This window comes from Hydractinia symbiolongicarpus, chromosome 12, assembly GCF_029227915.1.
Source record: "Hydractinia symbiolongicarpus strain clone_291-10 chromosome 12, HSymV2.1, whole genome shotgun sequence".
Classification (NCBI taxonomy): Eukaryota; Metazoa; Cnidaria; class Hydrozoa; order Anthoathecata; family Hydractiniidae; genus Hydractinia; species Hydractinia symbiolongicarpus.
Window position 1 is genome coordinate 18,413,966 of NC_079886.1, and position 27,862 is coordinate 18,441,827.

General features: G+C 33.0%; 1 protein-coding gene across 2 annotated transcripts; it reads left to right on the forward strand.

Annotated features, from left to right (window-relative positions):
- Positions 1–38: 38 nt before the first annotated feature.
- LOC130621919 (uncharacterized) lies at positions 39–27,707 on the forward strand. 2 transcript variants are annotated; one of them, XM_057437288.1, is made up of 23 exons: positions 1,080–1,422; positions 1,638–1,736; positions 6,130–6,296; positions 10,410–10,671; positions 12,381–12,416; positions 12,780–12,850; positions 13,192–13,254; positions 13,459–13,509; positions 14,693–14,833; positions 15,544–15,586; positions 15,698–15,762; positions 16,172–16,229; positions 16,311–16,361; positions 17,668–17,690; positions 18,288–18,353; positions 18,547–18,655; positions 19,214–19,353; positions 19,693–19,753; positions 20,150–20,211; positions 20,299–20,412; positions 21,193–21,270; positions 22,830–22,905; positions 25,991–27,707. In XM_057437288.1, exons 2-23 carry the CDS (start codon positions 1,664–1,666, stop codon positions 26,026–26,028), a joined length of 1,848 nt encoding a protein of 615 aa, XP_057293271.1. In that variant the 5' UTR covers positions 1,080–1,422; positions 1,638–1,663; the 3' UTR covers positions 26,029–27,707. The 2 variants fall into 2 exon arrangements, with proteins under 2 accessions (XP_057293272.1, XP_057293271.1); XM_057437289.1 differs by lacking the exons at positions 1,080–1,422; positions 12,381–12,416 and adding an exon at positions 39–135.
- The last annotated feature ends 155 nt before the right edge of the window (positions 27,708–27,862 follow it).

Genomic DNA, 27,862 nt, shown 5'->3' on the forward strand with positions numbered 1-27,862 from the left:
TCAGTCCTTATCTATATGACGTCAAATATCTATGTAGGATTTATCACGACACCACTACTACATCAAGTGAACACCGTCATAGCGGATGCATGCATGTAACATCAAATGCAATCCTCACTCTTCTGACTGAAAAAGGTAAAGTTAGAATTTTGATTTAAATTTCTAATATCTACTGTTGACTTTTGACATTTTGTATTCTCGTGAAGATTACACAGTCAATATACTGTTTATCCAAACAACAACATGAAATTCAAGTCCTTCAAAAAATTAGCACTTGGTAAGCAACAACCCTGCCTAAGTGAGAAAAAGATTGATTTTGGTATTTCTAAGTAGGGACTCAGCAAGAAACACCTAAAAAACGGCTGGGCTGGTGTAGTATAGAAATTTAAGCAACATTGTTCCTCAACCCGGTTTTTGGCTGCCTATAAAAAAACGTGTACGTATTTATTATATCAAACGCCTTTCGCCCAAATACAACCACAATCGAGCTCCACTTGTATAACTCCGTTGTTTATTTCATTGCTAACATTTCCCATGTATAAGCTCCCCCGTGTATAGACCCATTGGAAAAAAATGGTCAGGGGGAAATGTAACAACCGTACGTTGATAAATTTTTTCTTTCAGTAAAACTAAAATATGTGAAGATTTGGGAATTGTTTACCTTTTTTATGGAATTAAAAAAGTTAAACAACAATACACAAAAGACTAACACTGTTTTATACTTTACTTATTGAGTTATGGCTCATATTCTATAGTTTTACTGTTTTAGAATAAAGAAAGTGCTTTTGAAGCTATTTTAAAAAAAGGGAATTGACACATGCAAAATGTTCAATACTTGATAAATTACCCTTGCGTCCTTAGGGCAAATTTTATACTAAAATCATAAGACAGTTACTCTTTTTAGGGGTGGGATGGGCTAGAGGCACATTAAATTATATTGCTTTTAAATAGAAGGCTAATAATAGATTAAACAAAATATCAATTTGTTAAATCAATATATGGCATCATCATCCTTATCTAACAGAAGAATTTTATGCACCGCTCCTTTTCTGTAACGTCAAACGGATCCGCGCTAACATCTACATCGCTAGATGTACTCTGCAACCGATTCAGTAAACCAGTGCAAGCACTATACTTGATCCACGTGAGTTTAATGTCATCCGATCCGCCAGGGTAGTTCAAAATGCACGAAGAAGCTCTCCTTCACGATTATTATGCGGTTTAAATATATCGTGGAGGCATAACAATATACCAATATATCAAGATAATTCGTTCTTAGTTGGGCATAAAGCAATTGAACTTTCGTAAGTTGGACGCTATTATCACACGAAAAACTGACAATCATATTTTCTCCAACTCGTCACAGAAAATTGGAACAAAACGCTGACGTAGCACATCGTTGAATGTGACTTAAATCAACAAGTAATACCGAGCTTCTTTGATTCTTTTAATTTTTTATTTTTTTTTGTGGGATGCAGATGGGGAGCTAAATAAAGGAAGGGAGTAAATAACATTTTTTTAAGTCTTTAAAAGGAGGGGGTATAATTAGCGGGTCACCTATGCTACTATAACTTTTAACTTAGCTTTGTATAACGTGTATATATAGTAAGTATTAAAAATATTTATCTTTCGTATAGATCAAGTTTGAACGAAGAACACTGAAATGACGAGTAAGGAAGGCGTCCGAGATACGAGAGATTCTGTTTTTCAAATTATTCCACCCTTTGCTACTCAAGGTTAGTAGTAAAGTGTTTTATTACTAAAAGTATTATTGCACAGCAATGACAAAGAGTATCATTTTGCCGTCTAGGACAAAAAACGAAATAGGGACAGAATTGAATGCCTTTTTTTTAAAAAAAGTTTGACTGTAAATCGATTCTCCCTGACAGTTTTTAAATGTTTTTTTATGTTTTGCTGCGCTATATGGCATGATACTCACTGACTTTTTTGGCACTCGCATATTACACACATACTCGTCAAATATTTAATCCCATACCTCCCGGGGCTTATATATTGCCTATTACTCGAAACCTCCCTCAAATCTCTATAAAATCCTTACAAGCAGTAACATATAATAACTTATGTTCGGATTATGCTTGATTTATTTCATCCAGGTGAACCATTCTGCACTGTTCTCACTCGTGCTCATTTTGAGATCCTGTTTTTACAAATCTTACTAAAAAACAAGACAAATCGGATTTGTGGCTGTTTTTTATGTTAAATAGTTTTTTATTTACCTACTAAGAAACTTTAAAGAGCAGAAAATTAAAATATGTTCTAGAATTATGGAAATGGATATTTTTAAGCTTCTGATGTTCGTTTTAAGCATACATACTACGACTGTATCAAAGGTGATTCCATTTCGGAGTAAGCTTATCGGAGGTTAAGAAAAAAGTTATTTTGAGATCTTTTATTAAACATAAACACTGATGATTTCGTTCGGATTGGGTTAAAGTTTATAAAGGAATATCTCTCCAGAAAAGTAGGACCTTTTTTTTGGTGAACATTTTGAAATAAATTCAAAAGAAACGGGACTGTGCATGCTCAGATACATTTCGCTGGCCAAATGGCCATTATACGATACTCCTCGTAAAAATCTGCCTTTATTCTACATGGCCAACTGTGTAGATGCAATTTACGGGAATGCAATTTACGAGATCTTATGCTGCAAACAATAAAAAATTTCAGGCATTATTACCCCTTTTCGCTTCCTTAAAATTTTGAAAAATAAATAAAAAACACATTCCTTCTTTTTTAGTTACAACAACCAAAAATGAGACAAAATTGCATCAAGCCCAATTTCCCTACGGTAAACCCTATTCATCCCCGCCTTAAACAGAAGCGAGTTTTGATTCATAAGAATGCAGTTTAACTTGAAGGAATTTTTCTCATCAATGATAAAATGACTGCTCCGTCACTCTCATTTCATGGCGCCGTAGTTTAGTGGTTATAACTCTTGCACTTTGTGCGGGAGACCAGGGTTCGTTTTGCCTTTGCTGCGATTCGATATGGACGAGTAAATGTTACCATAGCATATCATATGAGGGAAAATGGGGAGATGGCACACTGTGTGGAGTGTGGACCCTAATTGGGTCTGCGTAGCTCAAAATGAGCATTAAATACTCTAGACCTCCCCATCTAAACCATGGTCCCTCCAAGAAATAATCGACAGGGTATATCCCTCGATATTTGTGAGGCTAGCCATGTGAAATATGCACATCGCTGTAAGGAATTTTCACCTTTGACCGAGAGAAATCGCCGTTGTCGCGGTCCAGGAGAAAAGATACCCTGGGAAAGGATTTTTGTTCTATGGCTTTAGCCGGTAGAACTTTAAAATGGGCTTCTTTTTTGTCACCGTTTTTACTATCGAAACTAGTGAAGCACGGAAGGGTACCAGGGTAAATTACTAGTTTTTGAGTGTTAATAACAGAACTGTTAAACGGTACAAAAGGTACAAAAACCTTTTATTTATACAAATAAACCATTTTGAATTATTAAATTATATTCAGTTGGTTTCGCCAGCTTCACCAAGCAACAACGGTCGTTTGTTATTTTTTTTTTGTGATCTGAAACTTTATGAAGCTAGATTTGTATTTGCTTGCAAGGAGTTTCACCAGGCTAAAATTCGTTTTAAAAAACAAAATTGTTTTTAATGATTTTTACGTTTCATTTAGGTTTCATAAGATCAGTGTTTACAAACTTGAACTCATTTTTACATTCATATTTTTCTTTTCCCGTCTCGTATAGGACTGTAATAAATCAGTAATACGCCGTAGAACATCCTGCCGAAACGGCTGGTTTATTTGTTTTAAAAAGATTTCTGTAGACGATTAATTCTTTCTAGTTTACTCTAGATTCATTATGGACGGAATTTGGTTATATTTTGTAATTACAAAGACGGCAGTCACATAGAAAAGGTCGCAACTGACAAAAGAAAAAATTATTTCGGGGTTCAAGCGCTGCGATTAGATCAGGGCCGTAGAGAAATGATCGCCGTTATCGTTACCTCTATTTTGTATAAAATGTATAACACAAAAACCTTATTCATTACTGGCATATCGAGAATAATGTAAACACGGCACAGATTGCTCACATGCTTTTTTATTCCCAGAAGCACTCAGCTCTTTCTACTGCGCCGTGCGCGTTTGTTGTAATCATTCAGCTGTTGTTGTGGTAACCAGATATCAAATATTTTACCTTTTCACAATTTTAAATGTTCGAAGTACCAACTAGTTTAACTGTACTTTGTGCGTTTTAGTTATATAGTTAAAACCACGCTGATAGCCAGCTATTTCGCACTGAGGCATAGCCCTGTAACTGGACGGTTACTTAAATTTCCACCCTTATCTTCAGTGAATACTGATCTTTCAATTGTGGCGCTGTAGTTTAGTGGTTATCACTCTCATACTTTATGCAGGAGACCAAGGTCTGATTCCCCTTGGCGGCGACTCAATATGGGCAATTGAATATTACCATAGCCCCCAGTTAGGCCCACGTCATGTGAGAGGAATTGGGGAGATGGCACACTGTGTGGGCTGTTGGATGTTGCAGGGAGTTGTCTGGCAAAGCGCTGACCCTAATTGAGTTAGCAGACAATGAATGAACTTGGAACTTTGTGCAGGAGAGCGCAAACACTTAGCAGGGATAACCGCAAATTAGGCTATGTTAGTCTAATTAGTCTACGATATGCTATTCTCAGACGATTTATTTCCCCTAATTAGGCTTTTAACATGGTTTTTTCTGCTTATTGCTGTTCTGTTGCAAAGTCTTAACAATTTTATTAGCTAAAAACATTCTATAAAGCCTCTTTTTGATGGCCTAAATATAAATATGTTTATAAATATATAATATATGTTTTATGATCATGGTTGCTTCTAGAAAAGGGCTAAATTCCTGTGACATATTTTTAACATGGCTGTACACATAGCCTGAATAGTCTATTTCTGGCCTAATAACTTGATTAAAAAACTTTAACGTATAATTTTTAAATACGCAAAGCAAACTATACAAAATTTGCCAAACAAAAATTACCTAAGAAACAATCAAACACTGGTTGTTAAGATAATCGTAAAAGAAGAAAATGAATCTCCTGAATAGGAGATGATCTACTCTAACCAGGTCATGAAAAATTTACTAAGCTACTATCCTAATTTGGTGTGATAGTCTATAATTTGCAGTTGTCCCTGACTGACCAGCTTTTGAATATTCCCAAAGCTGAATATTTGTTTTCTTCTTTCCATTCATTTCAAAAATTTCGAATGAAACAAGGAAAAATGTGCTGTGATTTACCATTACGTTATGGCAAAATTAAATTTCTGTAAATTTTTTTTCATTTCTATATCAATTTATTTTTCTTAAGGATAGCTATTTGTTCTGTTATTATTGAGGGTCCTGTGAAAGAAGTCCTACCATTTGAGCTATAGAATCCTTGCAAACACAACAATTATTTATTTAGACATCTGCCCCAGATATCAACCCTACTCTTGCATTGAACGCTGATAAGGAGGGAATACGTAAACTGGTCAGAGTGTTATTTCACAACTTTTCACACTGAAAGCAAACGCTGTACACTCTTTTTTATAAGAGCCAGTACATTCTTGCTGTTTTATTTCATAACAATTTTTCAGGCTGATTTGTTTAAATTTTCGCCAATTCAGAATTTAGTGTTTATATAATTTAGTTTTTATATGAAAAAATTTCATATGGTTGACCTCACTAATGTTGAGGGATATATATACCCATATACCCTTTCCAGAAGCGACCACAGACCTGGTTCTAGGGTGTTTAAAACTCCTAATTGAGCCACAGAAATTCAGAAATTTCTAAACAACAGCGTTATATGGGTTTTAAACCAACAACCTTTCAGACGTATAGCAAATGCTCTACCAACTGAGTTACTAATATATATTGTAAAGATAAATTAGTATTTGTGATTGTAGAAAAAGATTATATAATTTTATCACTTTTCACAGGGTTTATGCAAAATACCAGTGCCTACTCTAAGCATCTTTAACAAGAAGGGAAGTGAACCTTAGAGGCCATCACATTAAAGTGTAAACCCAATACTCGTAAATAGTAGCAAGTTCGAGCTTGAAAAAACTTATTTATTTATTTACATTTTTTTCTTAGTTGAAACAAGAACTATGTTTGAAAAACCTCAGAATTTGCAAAAAAACTTTCGTCTTTCCAACCTTCATAACAAAGGGTATGAACCAGTATCTCAGTCAAGTTTATCCTTATATACATCAAAATCTAATGGCCATTATGGACGAAGACAACACTTTCAATTTGGAAAGGTAAGGAGCTTGCATATAGTGCTTGAAGTATGTGATTATCTAAAAAACAGCTTTTATAAAGTTGCAGTAAATAAGCCCAGTGTAAAGTGTAGGGATAATGAAAATTAAATTGGTTGAAATGTTTTGATATTCAGTTTACACAAATTTATTAAAATGTTGCTCAAAGCCTATTTTATGAGAAAAATTTGACCTCAAAAATCACGGTAGTCAAGTATAATCTATGTTGTATAAAAGTGAGTTGGATGATCTTAACCGATTGGTTAACTAAATGTCTAACCCCAGCCTGAAAAGTAAAAAGTCTTTTGATCAGCTACAAAGCAAGGTATTCATAGCATTAAGGATGTTATCTAGATAAGAGGCCATCAACTCAATGCTCCACCACTAAGCCACACCTCCTGATATTTAATTTTGTACAAAAGACTTTATATATTTAAAACCAAAGGGTTAATTTGACTTCACTTAGACAGACACCAACAAATAATTTTGTTAAAACACCCAAACTAAAATTGTTAAAAGTGATAAAATTTAGACATTCAAAAAAAAGTGTGTTATATGTACTACTTTTGAACAATTCTGACCTTAAAGAAAAGTAATCCTTACAGAAACATAATTTGGGGAATTATAAAGTCACAATGTTATAAATTTGCCTTTAAGGAATTAGAGGAAACTGATGCTAATGCTCAAATTCCAAATGTAATATATTTTTTTTTTCTAAAATAGCTTTATATTTACAGTATATTAATATTATAAAATAATTATATTATATATAATATTAATCTATAACAAGGGTAATAAAGTAAACTGAGCTTTTACAGTACTCAGAGTTTCATGTATTCACTATACAATCCTCAGCTGTAAAATAAATTCAACTGATCTAAATTCCTATAAGTATAACAAAATTAATTGAGGCTGTAAAACGTGCAATAAAATCAGTAATTTACAATAAAAAAAGTGTCAAAATGTCATTATCAGTCTTTTGACTTATAATTGGCCAATAGGTATTTGTTCATATGGTGGCATTTTGAAACGATCTCCGACCTTTTGTTTAAAAGTTCGTCTTTATTTTCGTAACTAAGGATTTCCAATTTCTCTTGCAGACAAAGTGGACACGATTTGCTTTTGTTCGAGTAACTTCTCACACGTTTTACGATCGACCAGTTTAACTCCGGCGTGATATTTTGGTCCTTTAACTGCCAGATGTAAGTGGACAGCGTGGTACTGTTCATGTACTTTTTGTTGTTGAAAGATAATTTGTGCCCACCGTAGCGTTCTTTGAACTCTTTCTCAGTTAACCCGATGTAGACCTTTTTTGGTTGGTTTTGAGCGGTGACTTCGCATTTGTAGATGACAGACTGAACTCTGCAATTTCCTTGTAGGGGGCACGTTCTTTTAACTCTGCAATTGCATGTTGGTGTATCGATTATTTGTTTTGAAGAAACTTTTTTATTATGTGAATTAATGATGGACTTCACATTTTCTGTACAACTGTAGCTGACTTTAACGTTATTCTTATTGAAAACTTTTTGAAGGTTGTTTTCTTTTGTAAAGTGCTTCTTAATTAGTTTCAGAAAGGATCTCCCGACGTCGTTAACAACATTTTTGTTGAAGGGTGGGTTAAACCATATCACGTTTCGTTTCCTATTTCTGCCAATCCGATTGGGTTCCTTTTTATTGAAGGACAAGTTCAGGTTTTTGTATCCGCTTTTTCGGAGGGCTTCTTCGTATTCCGGTTTGGCTTGGTCAAAAACTTGTTCGTTTGACGAATTTTTGACAAGCCTATCGTTGATTGATATTGGTAGTTGTTTCAAAATATTTTTTGGATGGTTAGATAAAATGTGGACGTATTGGAGCTGATCGTTTGGCTTTTTGTAGGGTTTGAAAGTTTCTGAATCCAAATCAAGTGTAACGTCGAGGAAGTCTACTCTTTTTAGGTTAGTTTGAATCTCGATGTCGAATCCGATCGTTTTGAAGGTTTCGATTATTTTTTTACGTTTGGTGTCTGTTGATCTACCTCTTGAGTTTCTTAATACTAATAATCCGTCATCACGGTATAAGCCGATGTCGTCTTTTCTCACGATTGAAGAGAGCTTTTGCAGAATAAGAATGCCAACTAACTCACAAATTTCGGCTCCATCAAAGCTTCCCATCGTAACGTCAAAACATCCATATATATCTTTTTTCTTCCATGGCTCTTCATTGAAAAACAAAAGTGACTTTCGGCAGTGTAAGATAGTTCTTATTTCTTTGTCTGATATCGTAGTGTGTTCCTTTGCAAAGCGTAATGCCTCGTCTAGAATGTTGTTTGTAATTGATGGGTAAAATTCTTTGATATCAAGCTGGATGAAAGTACAGGTTTGTTTTTTGTGCAATGAAGAAAACCAATTCAATACCTGGTCGGTGTTTTTCCACTGGTTAACATGAAGTAAGTTTCGTAGGTCTGAATTAATTCGGTCCAAAATCGATTTGCTAATGGCACCAAGTTCACTTTTACATGGGTTTATAAGACGACAAGGATGTTTTTGATGAAAGTTTTCTTTGTGATCTTTCAAGGATATGAATGCAGGAGATTTTGCGAGTTTTTCAGCGCGATTGTCTATTTTGTAAGAAGATGCAATTTCTTTTGCTTCGGAGTTGATCGCTTTTTCGAGAAGGGGCGGTGCTTTTTTGTACGTTTTAGTGACGTTTTCTTTCAATAGCTTTTCGTGGAGGTCTGGTGCCATCGTGTAAATGTTTGAAGTCTTATCGGCAAAAACGTAAACCTTGTTTGATTTGCGAATGCTTGAAATGTCCTTTTTCAGTTTTCGTTGGAAGGTGTCATGTGTGTTACGAAATTCGATGTTTTCAAATAGCTCCAGTAAATCCGATTCGAAGTTTTCCAGTTCGGTGCAAGGTGGAGGAGTGTTCTTACTTTTAAATCCGAAGGTTTCTGCTTGTGGAATTGTATTTCCGTCCCTGTTGTTAATCCAGTACATTTTCCAGCGCATACGTTTTATAACTGCTTCGATTTTATCGATTAATTTAGTCTTGTAAGAATTTTTATCAGGAATCGGTATGTTCTTCAAGGAGTAAGCAAAGTTTATTTTCTCCATTGATGAAAGCAAAACAAAGTGCTCGACAAGATAAATCCAGGAGCTGTTTATATTCAATACAGATGCGTAATGCTATCCTCAAAACAGTGCTCGACTATAACATTAAATCACAGGAGCCATATAACAAGGGTAATAAAGTAAACTGAGCTTTTACAGTACTCAGAGTTTCATGTATTCACTATACAATCCTCAGCTGTAAAATAAATTCAACTGATCTAAATTCCTATAAGTATAACAAAATTAATTGAGGCTGTAAAACGTGCAATAAAATCAGTAATTTACAATAAAAAAAGTGTCAAAATGTCATTATCAGTCTTTTGACTTATAATTGGCCAATAGGTATTTGTTCATATGGCGGCATTTTGAAACGATCTCCGACCTTTTGTTTAAAAGTTCGTCTTTATTTTCGTAACTAAGGATTTCCAATTTCTCTTGCAGACAAAGTCAATGATTTTTCACCGCGTGGGTAACTAGGGACCAGCTAGGACCAATTTGGGCAATTTTCTCAAATCCGTTTCGGAATGGACGGATTGATGACGTCATCAATAAACCTTCAAACCCTAATATCTCTGCAACCGTTTGTCAAAAGTACATGTTCCTATACATTTTTTTGATCAGCGTTTTAAGATCTATATAAAAAAAGGCAACAGGTATACAAATTACTAAAATAATTTTTTTTGTTCTTTGACTGCTCTTTGCTGACGTCAGCTAAAATTTAAAACCATTATATCTCCTTAACGGTTCATCAAAAGGACATGATTATATACATTTTCTTCATCAGCGTTTTAACTTCTGCACAGTACAGGCAACAAATAAACTAAATTTTGTCAAAAATTTTTGTAATTGCACTGCTGACATCAGCAAAAAATCTAAAACAATCTATTTTTCCATTGCCTTTCTGCTTAAGTGGATTTCTCCACGGGCCTTATCGACTAGTATATAATATTGATGTATAATATTAATAGTATTACATTGGGTTGCATCATCCTTTTTTCCAAATTTCATTTCTTTTTCTTTTTTGTAGACTGCTTGTGGATCTGCAACTAATGCGTTGATCTATGGTAGCGGACACCCACTAGGCGAGTTAGATGTCAGTGGTATCAAATCAAAAGTACAAGCAAACAAAAAACCTGAAAAAATTGAAAACACAAATATAAATATGTTTATATATGGAAAGAATGACCACACAAATGCACAACCAAGACGAAGGAACTCTAACATTTTTTCTCATGGAGAAAAGACATCAGCAGAGCTGCGAAAAAAGATTAGAGAAGTTAAAGAAAGAGGTAAGCTATTTGTAAAAGACTTTTTCAAAATTAATTTTCTTTTAACAAAAATTTGGATGTATATTTTTTTTTTGGATATAGTGTAGCTAACTCAGCATGCGTATAGATATTTAAAGCCATTTTAGTACAGAAAGTCCTGTTTATGTGCATTGTCATGGTTAAATGCTTCTTAATTTTTTATTTCTCTTAAATCTTGGTTTAAAACAAAATTTAAACATAACGTAATTGATTATATCATCGTACACAAGGTTATTTCTTTTTGAGTTATTTTAAAAATTTCCAGCTTTATAAAATTTTTGGTGAGAATTTAAAATCTTTATCCATTTTTTGTTTAAATTGTTTTTTAAAAAAACTTCAGCTCATCATATAATAAAAATGTCTATTTCTACACAATATATGCTTACAAATTTTCTATTCCTTCTTGCGTGTGCATTCTGTGAATTAAAATTTTTGAAATTTAGTGAAAATAAGTTAAAGGAAAAAAAAAATGAAAAAAGAGGATTTTGCCATGTATTTAAAATTTAATACAGTACACTTGCCTAAAGTAGGAGACTCAAGTGGCCTTAAAAAATTTTTCACTGGGCGAATGTCTGATTTAGCTGAATCTCCCTCTAAGTAGAACTTTTCCAATAAAGGCATTCAATACCTTGTATCTTTTGGTAACTGATTTTGATATTATTTTACCTTTTTTCCCAATTTCTTACACCCCTTCACATTTCATGACTTTTAGACAGCAGCAAAAGTTTATTTTTAACTCAGTTGGCAGAGTTTTTTTATTTTTCTTCATTTGATTTTTATCACGCAATATTCATTCATTTAGTTTCATTCATTTTTTTTGCATTGTTGTTCTACTTAACCAATGTTTTTTTGCTCAAGGTACTGCTAAAAAGGGTCCCCCTTTAATGAAAGTTCCACTTATCCAGGATCTCACTTAGCAAAATATTTTTGCTTGGATTTATTAATAAAGTTCAAATAACTTATCAATAGGCACCAGTGCAACTGTTTCGGGTAGTTTATGTATATCTCTATACAGTTTTGCATAATTGCACTGTATACCTAGGAAGGTAGCTAATTCCCACGTGTTGCATTACTTGGTGTTGATATAATGGATGAAAATTGTGACAGGCCAAAGGAAAATTAGATGTTTTTACCCTAAGTTGAGTTCCAAAGACCAAAAACGATTTGTAACATATAAAATGTCCAGCATTGTGACTGCTTTTGAAATTGAACTCCCATTCTTTTAGCTTGGGTTGATGCTTAATGAAACTATAATTATAAATTTCTTTTGATTCATTCCCACAGTTTACATATTGCTCAAAAAATCTATATGTGAGTTAATGTATTTGAACTCGATTATAAAAGCTATTGGTTATATAATTTACTTATTAGCATATAATTCAAACATGAAAAGACACAGATAACAAGTTGATACAAGATGAGAACAGGAGCATATCTCATAGTTATTGTAGCTTTCCCATATATCTCTTTTTCAAGAATCTATTAACATTTATCAAAGCAGCTTCATTCTTCACTTCCCTATGGATAGAATGTCTATTAACAAATATATCTCCTTAGAGTTAGAAGAAGAATAAAACAATAATACTTTAAACTCACTGTTACTGATCAGCACTTTATAGTTTTGATGGCATTCTCTTAGTGTTTATTGATTTTAAATTTCCACATTTTTTTGCTTTTCATATGCTTTTTAGAAAATCAAAAATTTTGTTTGCAACAAGTCTCTAAACGTGAGTAGACAGGTTTATTTTAGTTTAGATATTTCAGTTAGTTTGCAACTATAAACTTATTAGCAGCGTTAGTAGTTAAAAATGTTCACTTTTTTTGCTATACTCGTACCACTTCACTTATGACAGTACATTGTCGACAATAAATTTTTGAAAATACACTCATTAATGCCCTTTACACTATGCCTTTTCAACATCAGGCTTTCGGCATCACACGTGATATCATACTTTCGATATAGTCACTATTAAGATTGATGTATATAGAAACAGTCAGGAGTATTCGAAGCTAGATGTTAAAACAAAGTGATTAGATTTATGGCAATACCCTCACATTTTTGCTTAGTATTAAACTGTTGTTGTTTGTAGAGAATGATTACAATGAATATTTACAACAGAAAGAATTACAAGCAAGAATAAGAGACGAAGAAAAAAGAAAGGTATAGAAAAACTGGAAGTACACTATTAAAATTGCATTGATTTGTTGCATTAAACACATTCTGGATTTTTACATTTTGAAATTAGATCTTATTCAATTGACCTGAGTGTCATATAACAAGTGAATATTTATATTCTACCTAAATTTACCTAAATATGTATTTTTGTGTAGGCCACCAAAAACGCCTTATTGTCTTATTGTCATGACAATTAGCATTATCGTAATAAAACAGGTAAAACATGGAACATGTTGACTTAAAGAAAGTGAGGTGATTGGGGTGCTAAATTAATACATTAATTAGGGCCTTTTTGTTTAAATAAAACATTTACATATATTGTTTAGGATCTGGACATGTTGAGAACGTACAAGCAGCCCTGGGGTAAACCAGGTGGTGGTGCACCAACAGTAAGAAGAATAAAAAATTTTTAGTTAAACTTTGTCACCTGTTTACAATTCTTTCCATGTTGAACACATTTGTGCGTGTTTATGTATAATCAAACCAACCTTTTATGTGCGCTTAATTGCAGCAGATTTATTGTTGCTCTTAAAGTTTGCGGAGTCAATTTCTAAGCCAATTTTTCAATTCTTTTTGTTTTATTTTCAATTTAGTCTGATACTCACCGTTCAAAGGAAATTCATCATTTGATTGATCACAAAGAGGTATACTGGATTTGTTTAAGCACTGGCATTATTTCCTCACTTAAAGCTATAGCAACAATCGATGATAAAAAATTTTGGCACCATTTTTGGACATTTTTCAGAGTTAGCAAAAACCATCAACTTAGCAGTCAGGAGTATGCCAAAATGCAACTTCTGGATATACGTATTGGTATACTAAGCAGTGTTAAGAAGAGCTAGTTGCACATACTAATGTGCCCAAGTTACGAAATAATCCACATCAGGTCACAAGAAGTCTTACTGCCGCAAACATTGCCAATTTAAATTTTGACAAGTTTAAATTCTGTAAAATTGATTTAGAAATATCTTCAGGGAATGGACTTATATTTTTTGTCACTTGTTGCACTCAGAAACGAGAGAATGTGTGTCTTTTTTGTAACTAGTAGGTAAATTTCCACCAGTATTTTTTCAACACTAAGCTTACTTTAAACTTAAATTGGATAAAGTTTATCAGGCTACATAACTGTAAATGCATCCCTGCCAGTTCCACACTAATCATTTAGGCTGATATATACTACTGTTATTTTTTTCCTAGATAGTTTCTATAAGAAGTGGTCATGTTTTGTTGCTCCAACTCTCAGTAGTAGTACAGTCTGATATAAAAAATTGTGGTCTAAAAGTCTTGTGCAATTAAAACTTATACAATTAATGAAACACTTTGTTTCCCTGAGTATATGTATGTGTTTCAGTTAATATTGATTTCTAAATTGTCACTAGCTATTATCTGGTTAAAACATTGTTCATATAATGTTTACGTTATAACAACGAATATGGCTATTAATTTAAACACGGAATAATATCATTTTAGTAATATCCTTGCTGTGTAAGTTTTACAAAACTTGCAACTCGTTTATCCACAAAGTTGTTTGTTTCCTTAAATAATTGTTTTGCTAGTGCTGTCATACTGCCATTATAAGTGTAGGTTTCCACACAGACTGGAGTTGAGAAAAAACTCTGGGCATTGGTTCTAAATATAGCAACAATTTTCAAGCATAAAAACCTTTTTTTTGTAGTCTTTTAATACTTTTTTTCACCACTTTTTCAAATGTTTTTGTTATAGTTTATAAACTGCTTTGACACTGTAATTTATAAAATCCAGCATTGGATGTCAAAAAAAAGAGAAATTGACATTGCGAAACGTTGATACAATATGTCTTTATTTTAGCAAGTGCTTCCCCTGGGAAAGCCTGGAGGTGGAGCTCCATTGAGATCTGATTCAGGATCTTTAAAAGCTGCTATAGGCTTGGATCCTGAAATTCAATTTCAAAAACGACACAGGGATCAAGTTCATAACGTCATCATGCCTGTAAGTGCCACCACAATGATTTTTATTTTTCTATATTTGTTATGTATAGGTAGTTTCTGTTTTTTTGGCTATTTTATTTCCTTGCGTAAAATTGATCATAAAAAGACTTTTTTTACAGTGTCCACTAGGGTGTTGATAGGTGTTCCGTGCTTATTCTAAATTTATACGAACCCCACACCAATTTTTCTTAACGTGTGCGTATATTTTTCAAAATATAACCAAAAGTTTTACAGCAAAAGGACAGCTAAATTTCACTTTTATTAAACCTATTCTTATTGTTGTTATGAGCGAAGGGGATATTATTAACGTGGGTCGAAATTACATTATACAACATAGATTTGAAGCCTTTAACCTATGTTGTAATGTTATTTCGACCCCCTTATCAATATCCCCCCTAACTATTTTAAGCTTCAGAATTCTGCCTCTTCCCTTTTATCAAGAAGTACTGTATACTAAGTACCTGAAAATACAGAGATGCATACATACTATAGGTCATATGAGGTTACATATTTCTAATCCGAAATTCCATTTTATGACAAGCTTTTAATACAGCTCTTTAAAATATTGTTTAATTATATTGTTCTATTTCCCGTTATAAATCTGAAATGCGTGTTTTTCTTGTAATTGATTCTTTATCCGCATGTATAGTCTTGCAGGATTGAAAATGGGATTTAAACTAAAACCTTTTTTCTAACTTGTATTTTTCATAGAGCAACAAGACTAAAAGAAACGATGAATATCTTACTGAGTTAGGTAAAAAGTCTTTATACATTTATGCCTACTCATGTGAAAGCTGTAAATGCTAACCACAGATTCCTATCAATACTGTGTACCTCATTTTTTTGTGGTTGTATTTCTCTTAAGATATATTGGCGCAAAAGACAAGGGAGCAACGAAATGTCATTGTGAGAGACAAGGATTTGTCATCGGTATGGCTTTGTGAAGAAATGCCTGTTGGTTTATTTACAAATTTGTTCTAAATCATTGTGTTTTCTGATTAGTGTTGTTTCCTTTACTTCATTGCCTTTAAGAACCTGTACTTAAATAAAAATCGAATCCACGTTGGCCTCCAATTAGTATCTCTTTCACTAAGCACTGCACGTGCGAATTAGTAATGACCTAGGAATGTCGTTGGATTTCAATCAACTCATGGAGCTGGTTTCCACACCATAGAATCTTTATTGCAACAAATATCTGTATATAAAACACTGCTGCTAAAAATATTAATTTTACCACTCATGTTTTTAAATAAAGAAAGTCTGTTGCCCTGTTACGCCAGGTATATTTTTTGAAGCAAAAAACAAACTACATAGTTTTGTTAACATTTTGGCTCTTTAGACAATATATGATCCATTCGGCAGACCAGGCGCTGGCGCCCCGCTATATGATAACAACGGTATGTATAGATTGGATGTTTTCACATTCACCTTTTTTTCTGGCAGATATTCAAAATGTCAAAAGGGGAATTTCCATTTAGGAAAAACAAAAGCAGCCCGTTCAAAAAAATTACTTAAAGACGTCCAGGGAGGTATGTAAAATATTCATTGTGACAAAAAATGGCTGATACAAGGATGATATTATGCAGTGCTGAGATATGACTAATTACCAGATAGATAGTAGATTGTCTATTGCATATTAGGGCGTAATTTTATCATAAGGGTGTAACTCAATCTTTAGAGCGTAAATTTGAAATAGTAACCATTTCATCTCAATTGTGCAGCTCATTAATTACCACAAAAAGAAAAAAAATTAACTGTATTTTTTAAAAAAGTTCTATACATTTTTTTACAAAAATATTATAATTTTTGGTCAACATCAATAACCATTAAGATTTTCGTTTCCAAATATGGAATATATCTCTTACTAACTGCGCTTACACTAATCTATTTGTCTGTAACGGACAAAGTTGAATATATTTTTCTTACAAAATGCTTACAAAAGAAACGCTTACAAAATGTCTCCAGTTCTGTCATCTAAAACATGTTTTCACGGTTTTTCGTTGTCTCAAAACTTGCCTTCCAAAACAAGTTGATTTCATATAAAAGACCTTTAAACGTTGTAGGAATATTATCATAAGTAAACCTGCATAGTAGCTTCTTAACTACTGAAAAAATGATGGATTGAGTAAGACTTGAACCCACGATCCCTCGTTTTTCTCGCTGATGTTCAAGTTATACTGATATATCTCACATGTGCACCATGACTCCTAAAATATTATCTATGGATGTTTTTATTTACTAAAAATGGTTTTCAAGATATAGGGTTTAAAAGTGTAGCTAATGATGCATAATTATGACATCATCAACCAGCACTAAGACAAGTGACTAAAAATTATGGTAACTAAAGATTGAAATTCAAATGAAGTTTTTAAAACGCCAAACTATATGACAAAACATATTTAACCCTATACGACTTTGTAAGACTATTAAATAACTGACGGCAACGATTTAGGAAAAAGTATAAAATAGTAAACAAAACACGAAAAATATGATTGTAAGCTTAGTAAAGTTGCTATAATTTTCTCCTAATTTGGAGATTTTAAGCCTGATAATTTTTTATAAAGTTTGTTTTTAAAAAAAGTGTTTAGTGTAAGATTTGACATCTAACAATACCAGTTAAAGTTGTTAAACTTGTTTCGTATGCTACGTAATGTAATATTCTGGCACAACTATGACAAAAGCTGCACTAAAAGGCCTCTAATTACTAAAGAGAGGGTACAAAAAATATTGGGATTGTCCATCTAAGGATTTGGTTGATGTGAGTCAGGCCTGCATAAAATGATCTGTTATTTGATTATGTGTACTGTATGATTATTTACGACTTTTCAATTTCAGATACGTCGAAACATCAGCTAAAGGTGATTTTTACAGTTTTTACTTTTTTGTTTTATGAAAATATGAAGCTTTGAAGGACAGAAATTATGACACTTGATATTCTCATCGTAAAAGTGTTTGTGTAAATCGCGGTGTGTTGAGGGAGAAAAGCGTATTTCTACGAGAGGGATAGTAAATAGCGAATTCGAAGTCGAACGCGCTGCGAAAAAGTTTTTAATTTCAACGAGAGGCAAAAAATAAGCGCTGAATTTAAAAAGCTAAACGTTTTTTTTAAATAAAATAAAGAGGTATTCAAAAGATAATACCAAATGATTGCCTTCTGATTGGTCAAAAAGTTTACAAAAAAAATTTCACCGCTAAAAAATAGGAACTGCTTTTAGCTACTTTTTGTACGGAGAAAATGTTTTAAAGTGATTAAAGCAAACAAAGCTAACTGCTCATGCTCAGATACATGAATTCCCTGCCGAATTCGTCTCATTACTAACGAAAATTACAATGCTTTTTATGCATCGAACGAAATCATGCTTCTGCTGGAACTCCCATGAATTTAATGAAACTTTTAACAGACTGGTAACATAAAATCAATGCAGCATAAAAGCATTTTGTGAAAATTTTTTTAGGATACCTCCTTACCATACGGAACACCTAGATTTAAAAGACCAATTGAAGATACGAATGAATTTCAGGTATACTCATTGTTAATCAACGTTGGCTGACAAAAGGCAATAAAAACTTATTTGCATAAATACAGATATGTTTAGATTCATAAAAAGTGTGTGTATGGAATTTTTTAATGTAATAATTTACAACTGGAAGCAGGCTTTGATTTGGTATATATGTTGTGAAAATGTTTCGCACAACAATGATTCTATGTTGCAGGGATTTGCAGCTGGTTTTGGAAAGGGCGGGGCTGGCGCACCTATTGTGGATAAAGATGGCAACGTTATTACTACGAAGAGACAAACGCTGGTGAGGTCAGATGATTCTGGTGAGCTGTTCCCTTTTTTATGTATATGTTTTAAACTGTTTGATTTTTCTCTTCATGTTAAAACACGGGTAGCTCCACCATTACTTTTCTATTTTCCTAAAAAAGAAAAGAGAATTCCAACCATTTATTAATTGGTAAAAGAAGATGGTCAAAATAGACCCCTTTTGTGACATTGTGTTATTTCAGTGGTTAATCTGTGATGATAATAGGTGTTCAACTTAAATTTATGTTATATGAGCATATCAAGTGAAGATCAACCTTTTTGAAGAAGTAAAAAATGCTTTGTTATTCTAGATTGATTTAATATTTAACATTTTACTGGTTCACCACACTATAAAACTTTGAAAGCTCGCAGTTTCCTTGTTATTTTGTGCACAGCCCTAAAATTTTGTTATGTCACTTTTGAAAAAAAATCCAAAACATGTTTTTTTGAAATGTCACACTATTTTTGACCATGTTCAAAATTATTTTTAAAAAAATACAGTTACGTTAAAATTTGGGTTTGCTATAACTTTAACCGTTATTCCAGATTTGCAGTTACGTCTAATCTGAATTTAGCAATTATAAAATGTGATGAAGAGCCGATTGACAACGCCAGTTACAGCCCGTGGGGAAGACACGGTGCTGGCGCACCTATACGCGATCAACAAGGAAATTTGGTGACACAAGTTGGTGGGAGGTGGAAAAGTGATCAAATAGTAAGTCACCTTTTTATTGTTCAGAATAAATAAGCCAGTCTATCCCGAAGTCGTATTTATGCCTTTGAAAGCTACATATTGGGTCTTTGTGCTGCTAGGGTATCTATATAACTGGATCACGTGATTCCGCAAATGATAAGGCAAGATGAATGCATACCTTTTCTTGGGAATTAGTCATGAAGCATTTTGCGTCTGTTACGTTTTTCGCTGTCAGAGCTATCGTGTTGAGATTTTAAATTCTTAGAACAACCTCCATGCGGGAACATGTGAGTGTCTATAAAATTACTTTTTCTAAAAAAATTTTTTTAAAAAGTTCGTTTTGACTTTCTCCCTTTGTAGGCAGCCTCGCCAAAACAAAGACAACAAGTAGAAGCAAAGAAGTTGTATCTCGAGTCACTAAGTATGTTTTTGTTTTTAAAATTTTTAATAAAGTAATCTTGTTGTAGACTTATTGGATTATATGGTGATGGCGAAGTGTTTAGCGCGCTTGATTCATTATTTCGTGGCTACGGGTTTAAATATACCGTTGCTAGCCCGTTCTACTTACCACAAACTGAGTTTTGTGGCAAACAACCAAGTTAGAGAAATGTTATGCATATTTTTGACTGGTAATGTAGGTAAACGAATTTAAAGGAGAAAGACAAACCTTTGTTAATCGCCAAGGACGTTGATATTGATCATTGTTTTGTTACTATGCTTTCAAAGTACTACACCAACTTTATGAGAAAGAAAAATAAAAGCATCTAAAAAACACTAGAAGTTGCTTCCTGTTTAAGAAAAGCTTCTTTTTTTTAAGGAAGTCAAGCAAGAGAACATGAAGAATGGAAGCAAATAGAAAGGGATTCGTTAAAACAGCCGGTTAGTTATATACACATTGTTATATTTACAAACATTTTCTACCACCCGTGCTGGTGTACATAAAGTTTTTTATTCATTTTTTGTCAGTCCAATGACACTACATCCTGGCTAAAACGGGGCGTTGTAGGCAAGCCACCTTATGATGAAAACACCCGTGAAATTGTTGGAGCACACCGGGTAACCTCCGACATTGTCAAACAAGTAAGCTTATTCCGATATGATATTTACTTCCGTCGTATATATACCGTATGTTCTCTCTCTAATTAGAACTAGACCTATGATGTGAGATCACTCTGTGAGCACATACAAATACAGTTCACCTTCTAATTAACGGATACACTCTAGAAAGAGAACACATCTAGTTAACGGACAAAAAATGATTGCATCAACAAAACCACAGTCAAATCCTTGCAGAAGACTCTGTAAATAGTAGCTGATACCAATTCGAGGACACTCGAATAACTGACAGTTTTCGTTACGCGAAATGAACTTTCATACTAGACATTTCTCTAATTAGCAGAAAGGAATAGGAATACCTTTGTTGATATCAACTGTTCATATTTTCTTCGTGAAAAGTTTAAAAATCTTGTTATTCAAAATGAAAGAAAAAAGTTCTGTTAAAGATTTTTTAGTTTTCTCCCTCTTACCCTAACCTAAGCTGACTTGACTATGGGTAACCTAGTTAGCGGGTTAAGGCTTTTTTCGTGGAATTGAAACGGGAGAATAGCGTACACCTCTAATTGGCAGACAAAAAAGGGTTCGAACAAAGTTGTACGCTAATTAGAGAGTCGACTGTAATTGATAACGATAAGTTATAATTATTAAATTACCATTTTGCAATAATTTGACTAACCAGCTCTCCTGTTTTTTAATGCTTACCAAAAATGTGTTTATATATTAGCGAAGTATGTACTTTATGATCATCCAATGTTGAACTTCTTTCACTTTGTTACTTGATCGCTGCCCTGTCTTTGTGTTTAGCGACTAGAGAAACAAGTGCAGCGTAAGGAACGGGGCGGTGTTAGTGGAGGCGATTGGAACGATGAATTATCTGCGCAGGTAGCTATTTTATTGTATTAGGTAGATATTCGATGAGGTGGAATTGAGTATTGAAAAATAATTTAGTCGAGCTTGTGATATTCGACGAAGCGCAGCTGAGCCGAATATTATCAAAGTGAGACTAATTATTTTTCGATGTCCGATCTCACTGAATCCAATAACATGTTTTATCATCTTCCTTAAAAAAACAAAAAAAACAAACATTTGAGTATGAGATATTCCCATCACCCTTATCTTTTGAATATCTTCAAGAATTAAAGTTGCAAATCTTTCCAAATCATTTTTTGTTTGTTCTGTTTTCTGTAAAATATGTTTTTTTCTCACGACGTTCAAGAAATAGTGCATATATTATCCACTAACTGATTGAGCCGCCAAAAAGACAAAATATAAAAACAAATTAACACACCCACCTTTGTACTGTTAAGCACTATGTATTAAGTAAATATCTGGCTAAACAATTTTTATCAGTTTACTTCCCAATTAAGTCATTTCGCAAAGCTCCAAATTAGATTTAAAAAATGTAGGACACGAAGGGGACGTATGGATCTGGTGTATGTTTCAAGAATATTGACACCCTGTTCTTGGGGCGAGCACCATGTCATCATGGTTGCTATTAAACAGACAGAAGATACTTTAGTTAGTTTTAACATCTGAACTTATCCATTTGGTCGTTTCGTTTGTGATTTCAGGTTTTTTCTGTTCATATACAAAGTAGTCTTCTGTACAATTTTGTCCAATTAAATTTTTCCCCTTTATATAGCTTACCTACCTATATACTGGTTTGTCCTGCTAAATGATTAACTAGTGTGAGGGGGGCAGTTTTAGCAAAAAAACTTCTTGCAGTCTTGCTGGGCTTATTTGACATTTAGCTACCTAGCTAAAGCCGTAAAAATTTGAATGCTAATGTTTTATGTGACAATTTGACAGCATGTACGTTTACGTTGAGCTGCTGTGAAATATACTGACTAACGTTAAGCAGCTAGCTAGCTTGCTAGCTAAAATCCTTTCTGTTTATCCCTTTTCTATGTTGATGTCACAGGTGACACTATTATCATGTAACTAGCAAAGTCAGCGACGCTAAGCAAAAGTCATTAAAGAAACGAGAGCTAGCTAGCTGTAAATTTCACTTAACCGCAGACACACAAATAACACAGCTTATTAGCTTACCATCGTATCTTCAATATGGCGTGCCAAATTAGAGCCAGTTCGACAAAAATCCGTCCCCAAATTTTGAGACCTGGGATTAATAATTTTGCGCTTTATTGATTCAGTTAACTGGGATAATTCTGTCTTAACCAAAATGCCTATTACTCTTTCATGAAATATTAAATTTATCGAATCAAATATTCAGTTAGTATGGCTCGTGACAAAATTACCGCGATGTTATCTCACGCATACCTGTTATACGTAGGGCCAAAAACGCGTGGCTAGGTCCGTCTGATAAATTTACGACGTTACGGCAATCACCTTTAAAAAATGGTCGAAAAAGGAAATGACAGACGGGGTGAATAATATCCCAAATGTATTCGAAATCTTAAAAAACGACTTACGTGTTTCAGCATGAACAACCTACTGACGGAATATGGGGAAATTTCGGCACTGATGCGCCAAAAGGAAATCCAAGACGCCAAAAAGGTATATTTACTTTTTGTTAAAAACCATGTGATTGCAAAAGCAAATTTTTGGTGTAGCTTTTTGTTTGTTGCGTGGAAAACCTGGAAAGTTAATTATTTTGACCGAAGTGACTGAAAAAAAAGACAGGTCATCGTTTAATAAATGATCAACAAGGATAAAGGATTTTTGTTGATTTTTGATGAATTTTGTTGAAAGCTCTGAAAAAGGATTTTCAGAGCCTTCAGTAAAATAAGAAATAACAATACCAGTTTTAACAAAAAATTTTTTAGGAAATTTAATTGGTTATAAAATAGGTAAAAGTGTTACTTCAATCAAATGTATATCTTGAAAATGATGAAAAAATCTATAAAAATATGGAAATTGAGCTATTTTTTTCAAATTCTCGATTTTTACTTCACTATATATTTATTTAAATTTGCATAAAAGAGTTAATAGATTTACATATCGCTATGATCTCCCTCGTTGACTTTAAATCTTTATTTCTATTTCTTTCTTTTTTTCTTTTAGTCATAAAATTAGTAAGATTCCCTCATAGTCATAGAAACCGTTTTAATGGCTATCCTTTGCAATAAAAATCGATTCTGTCTCTTAAATTCTTGACTTTTGCCATAATTTTTTTGGTCACTGCAAAATCTCCCTTGCAAATAACGGTATTTCACCCTAATTCTTTTAAAAGTTCTTACTTACTACTATATATAAAAAGTAGTCACCCAGATTTCGCTCGTGGAAAAAAAGCAGGTTCGTAATTCAGGATAAAATTAGATTTGCTAGTATTCAGTCATTACAGTTTATATATTTTGCATTATTAGCTGAGTTTATAAGTAGTGAAGCGAAAGATGATATTATCAGCAACAACATCACTTCGCCGACTGAGTCATCGTTTAAAAGTGGCCCTACAGTTGCACAAGCGAAGACCCGAAATACAAACGAAAATTTAAACACATTTGCTGTAAATGATGGGTTGGGCCACACAACACGACAACAGCCTCGTAAGGACTCGTTTATAGATGATCCGACAATAGGGCGAACGTTTAAACAAAATGCAAGCGAAGGTTTGAACACGTTCGCTAAAAATGATGGTTTGGGTCAAACAATACAAGAGCGCCCTCGTATCGATTCGTTGTTAATGGATGGTCCGACTGCATTGCGAGTGATCAACCCAGACACAAGCAAAAATTTGAACACATTCGCTGTAAATGATGGTTTTGGCCAGACAACAAGACAGCGACCTCGTATCGATTCGTTGTTAATGGATGGTCCGACAGTTGGGAAAATGATTGACCGAAACATAAACGAAAATTCGAATACGTTTGTTACAAATGATAGTTTGGGCCAGACAACACGACAGCGACCTCGTATCGATTCGTTGTTAATGGATGGCCTGACAGTTGGGAAAATGATTGACCGAAATATAAACGAAAATTCCAACACATTCGCTCTAAATGATGGTTTGGATCAGACAACACGACAGCGACCTCGTGTCGATTCCTTGCTAATGGATGGTCCGACAGTTGGACGGATGATTGACAAAAATACAAACGAAAATTCGAACACGTTTACTGAGAAAAAAAAAGAGGAACCGACAACACGACAGCAACCTTACATAAATTCGATATTAACAAGTCACGAGGACCCCGTTGATATAATACCAACGTTGCACGATGACGCGTATGCGTTTGAAAGCAAAAAACCTCGTCTGGAAGTTCCCTTTGGAACTGATTACAATAGAAATGCTGGAAGAAGACATGCCATTGTACTTAGTGATTCTTTGAAGCGAAAGGTAAAATAGCGTAGTCGAATTCTGATGTTTGGAACAGAATACAACTGCAAGGGAATCAATGTTTGCGAAACTTATTCTTTCGGTGTTAATTTTTGCGATTTAGTTTCATAATTAAATTCCGCAAAATTGCGCTTTTAGGGAAAATCGCAAAAATAAGTTTCACAAAATTAGACAAAGTTGATCAATCACAAAATGAAGTTAAAAAGAACGGTTGAATTGCAACAGACAATAATGTTTATAGAATTATTATTTGATATATATGTAGTGATACATATATACTTTTTTTTTCAAACGTAGATATTAATTTCGAATTTTTTCGCGGGAAAACTTTCAATCACAAAATTAAATTAGAAACAAACAAACAAATTTCAAGCGTGTCAATCGCAAAAGTAAATTCTTCCTTTATGTGAATTATTTTCTTCAGATTAAAATCATAGACACTTTTTTGTGATAACAAGAAAATTTGAAATATTTGGAATTTAAAATATTAAATGGCAAATGTGGTGGCATACATGCGCTATATTAAGTAGAATAGAATAACTCGTTAGTTAAAAAGTAAAAAAAAAAGAATGAACACGGGGACTGGCTACCATTGAGCATCACTTATTGTGTAGCCTAATTTTGGCTTTTAAATTCAAGTTCACTAGAGAAGCTTTTGTTTTCAACAACAGAAATGTTGAGTTTTGATTGTGTGTGACAGTTTAACTGAAAGTTCAATAGACTTGACAGTGACATTTGTGGAAATTTATATTTTGATTTAGGGAAGAAGGAAGTTGCTTTGTGCTAAGACCCAAATCTTGTGATGGCTTTAAAAGGGAGGGGATAACTGCAGTAATTCATTCTAGGGTACCGGACCTAAAAGACCTCGAAATTTTTATAATCAGACAAGTTGACCTTAAAGCCTTGAATATCCATCTATTAAACAAATGAATATTATCAAAAACATATTTGTTTAGTTGTTATAATTTTTTTTGTAACTTCTTGTGTGTCTGCAAACTTTTGAATGTTGTACATCCTATTACTTTCAATGCCTTTTGCGGTTTTTTTTTGCCTTCTCATTCATTGTTGCGATTTTTTCGTGAACCTTAGAATATGGCAAGGTTTGTAGGATAGAATCTTAAAAACAGCTAACCAGCATATTTCCTGTTGTTATTACTTGTTTACTATTTATTCTTATTTCTTTATTTCTTTATTTATTCTTATTTATTTATTTATTTATTTATTTATTTATTTATTTATTTATTTATTTATTTATTTATTTATTTATTTATTTATTTATTTATTTTCTTTTTTTTTCTTTTTTAGTTGATGTCGCTGCAACACAATTTCTAACTCATAAATAACATGACACAAAAAGATAATCTACAAAAGACAATTGTTTTGTTTGTCTCGAAATTTCAATATCTACCTAGATTGATTTGTGTTTGTGTTTGTGGTTGGCATTACCAATCCTTTTTTCATCTAATTTAATCCAAACTATACCTTAAAGCAAAAGAAGTTGGTAAGAAGGGACCAAATTTTAGGCTTAGTGGCTAATATTTTGTACGACAGATGAAATTTTTAGCAAATTTTTTTTTATTTACCTCCCAACTATTTTTACCGACCTAATTATCTTCCGATCGACTTAGATGATGCCGAGATGCATTAAGGACCAAAATGCCTCAACAAAAAAAAGGTACAACCGTTAAATATTTCAGTTTATATTTTTAGTTAAATATAATATATAAAAGGAAGAATTTGTTAAATTATTTTGAATATATTTTTATATTTTCTAAACTCAACTCAATATTTCCAAGAATTGATTCGGTAAAAAATGCTTGTGAAATTTAGTCGATAAAAAGTGACTAAATTTTGTGCAAATGGCTAATATTCTCACCGTCTAAAAATTTTTACCAACCGTTCCTTTTGCAGACTTTTTTATGGTTAAAGTATGGTTAAAAATGTTACACCCAGCGTGAATTGCTTCAAATTTGGTCATGTTGTGCAACGTTATATTAACGGATAAGGAAAAAATACATAAATTTTAAGATTTTTTGGGGGGTGTCATTATTCAGAAGTACGTAGAGATCTAATTCACAAATACTAACTAGAGATCGAAAAAAAAATTGCAGTGGAATCAGTTTACCCTTTGTTGTTAGATGTTTTGGTTGTGGTGCTGGTGGATTTTTTTCTTTTTTCTTTCTTACTATATGACGTAATTTGATTAAAGTTTCAAGACCTACCAATGTGCTAATCGAAGATTTTTTTAAATATTTTTAAAGTACAAAGCAATGTATAATTTCTACTTTTCTGTAAATTTTAATTGCAGTCTTATTCAGTAAAAACCATTTTTTTTTTGGCGTAGCAAGCAACATATTATTTTTTTATTGACAGGATGTTATTCTATATAAGTTACGGGTAATATGATAAATTGGAAATTATTCATATCCCTCCAGGTTTTATGTATAAGAGTTAGGGTTAGGGTTATTGTTTTTTTGCATAATGACCGGTCAATATGCAAAATAACCGGTGTTAATATGCATAATAACCGGTTAATATGCATAATGACCGGTCAATATGCAAAATAACCGGTGTTAATATGCATAATAACCGGTGTTAATATGCAAAATAACCGATGTTAATATGCATAATAACCGGTTATTATGCATAATGACCGGTCAATATGCAAAATAACCAGTTAATATGCATAATAACAGGTTAATATGCATAATAACTGGTTAATATGCAAAATAACCGGTGTCAATATGCAAAATAACCGGTGTTAATATGCACAATAACCGGTGTTAATATGCATAATAACCGGTTAATATGCATAATTCATGAATTTATCACAATTCTCGTGACATATATATTTAGTTTGCGATATGAGATATTTAAAATTCAGGCTTACAATTAGGCTTACAGATTAAGGTCTTAGCAAAACTAACCTTGCGTAGGTTGTGACTGTTTTTTTAGATTTTATGTAGATTGTATTTTAAATTATGTATTTTTTAAATTATCAGCAAATATTTATTAATCCCAATAGTGGTACTTTTTGAATTAAAGGCGTTTTTTTTTTCTTTTGTAAGAAGATACGATACGGAAGATTATTTTTCCTGGTGGATTATAACCCCATTATTGTTTATGGCTTTTTCTGCGTCTGGCTGCGAAATCTACTGCATATCAACGCTTGTAGCA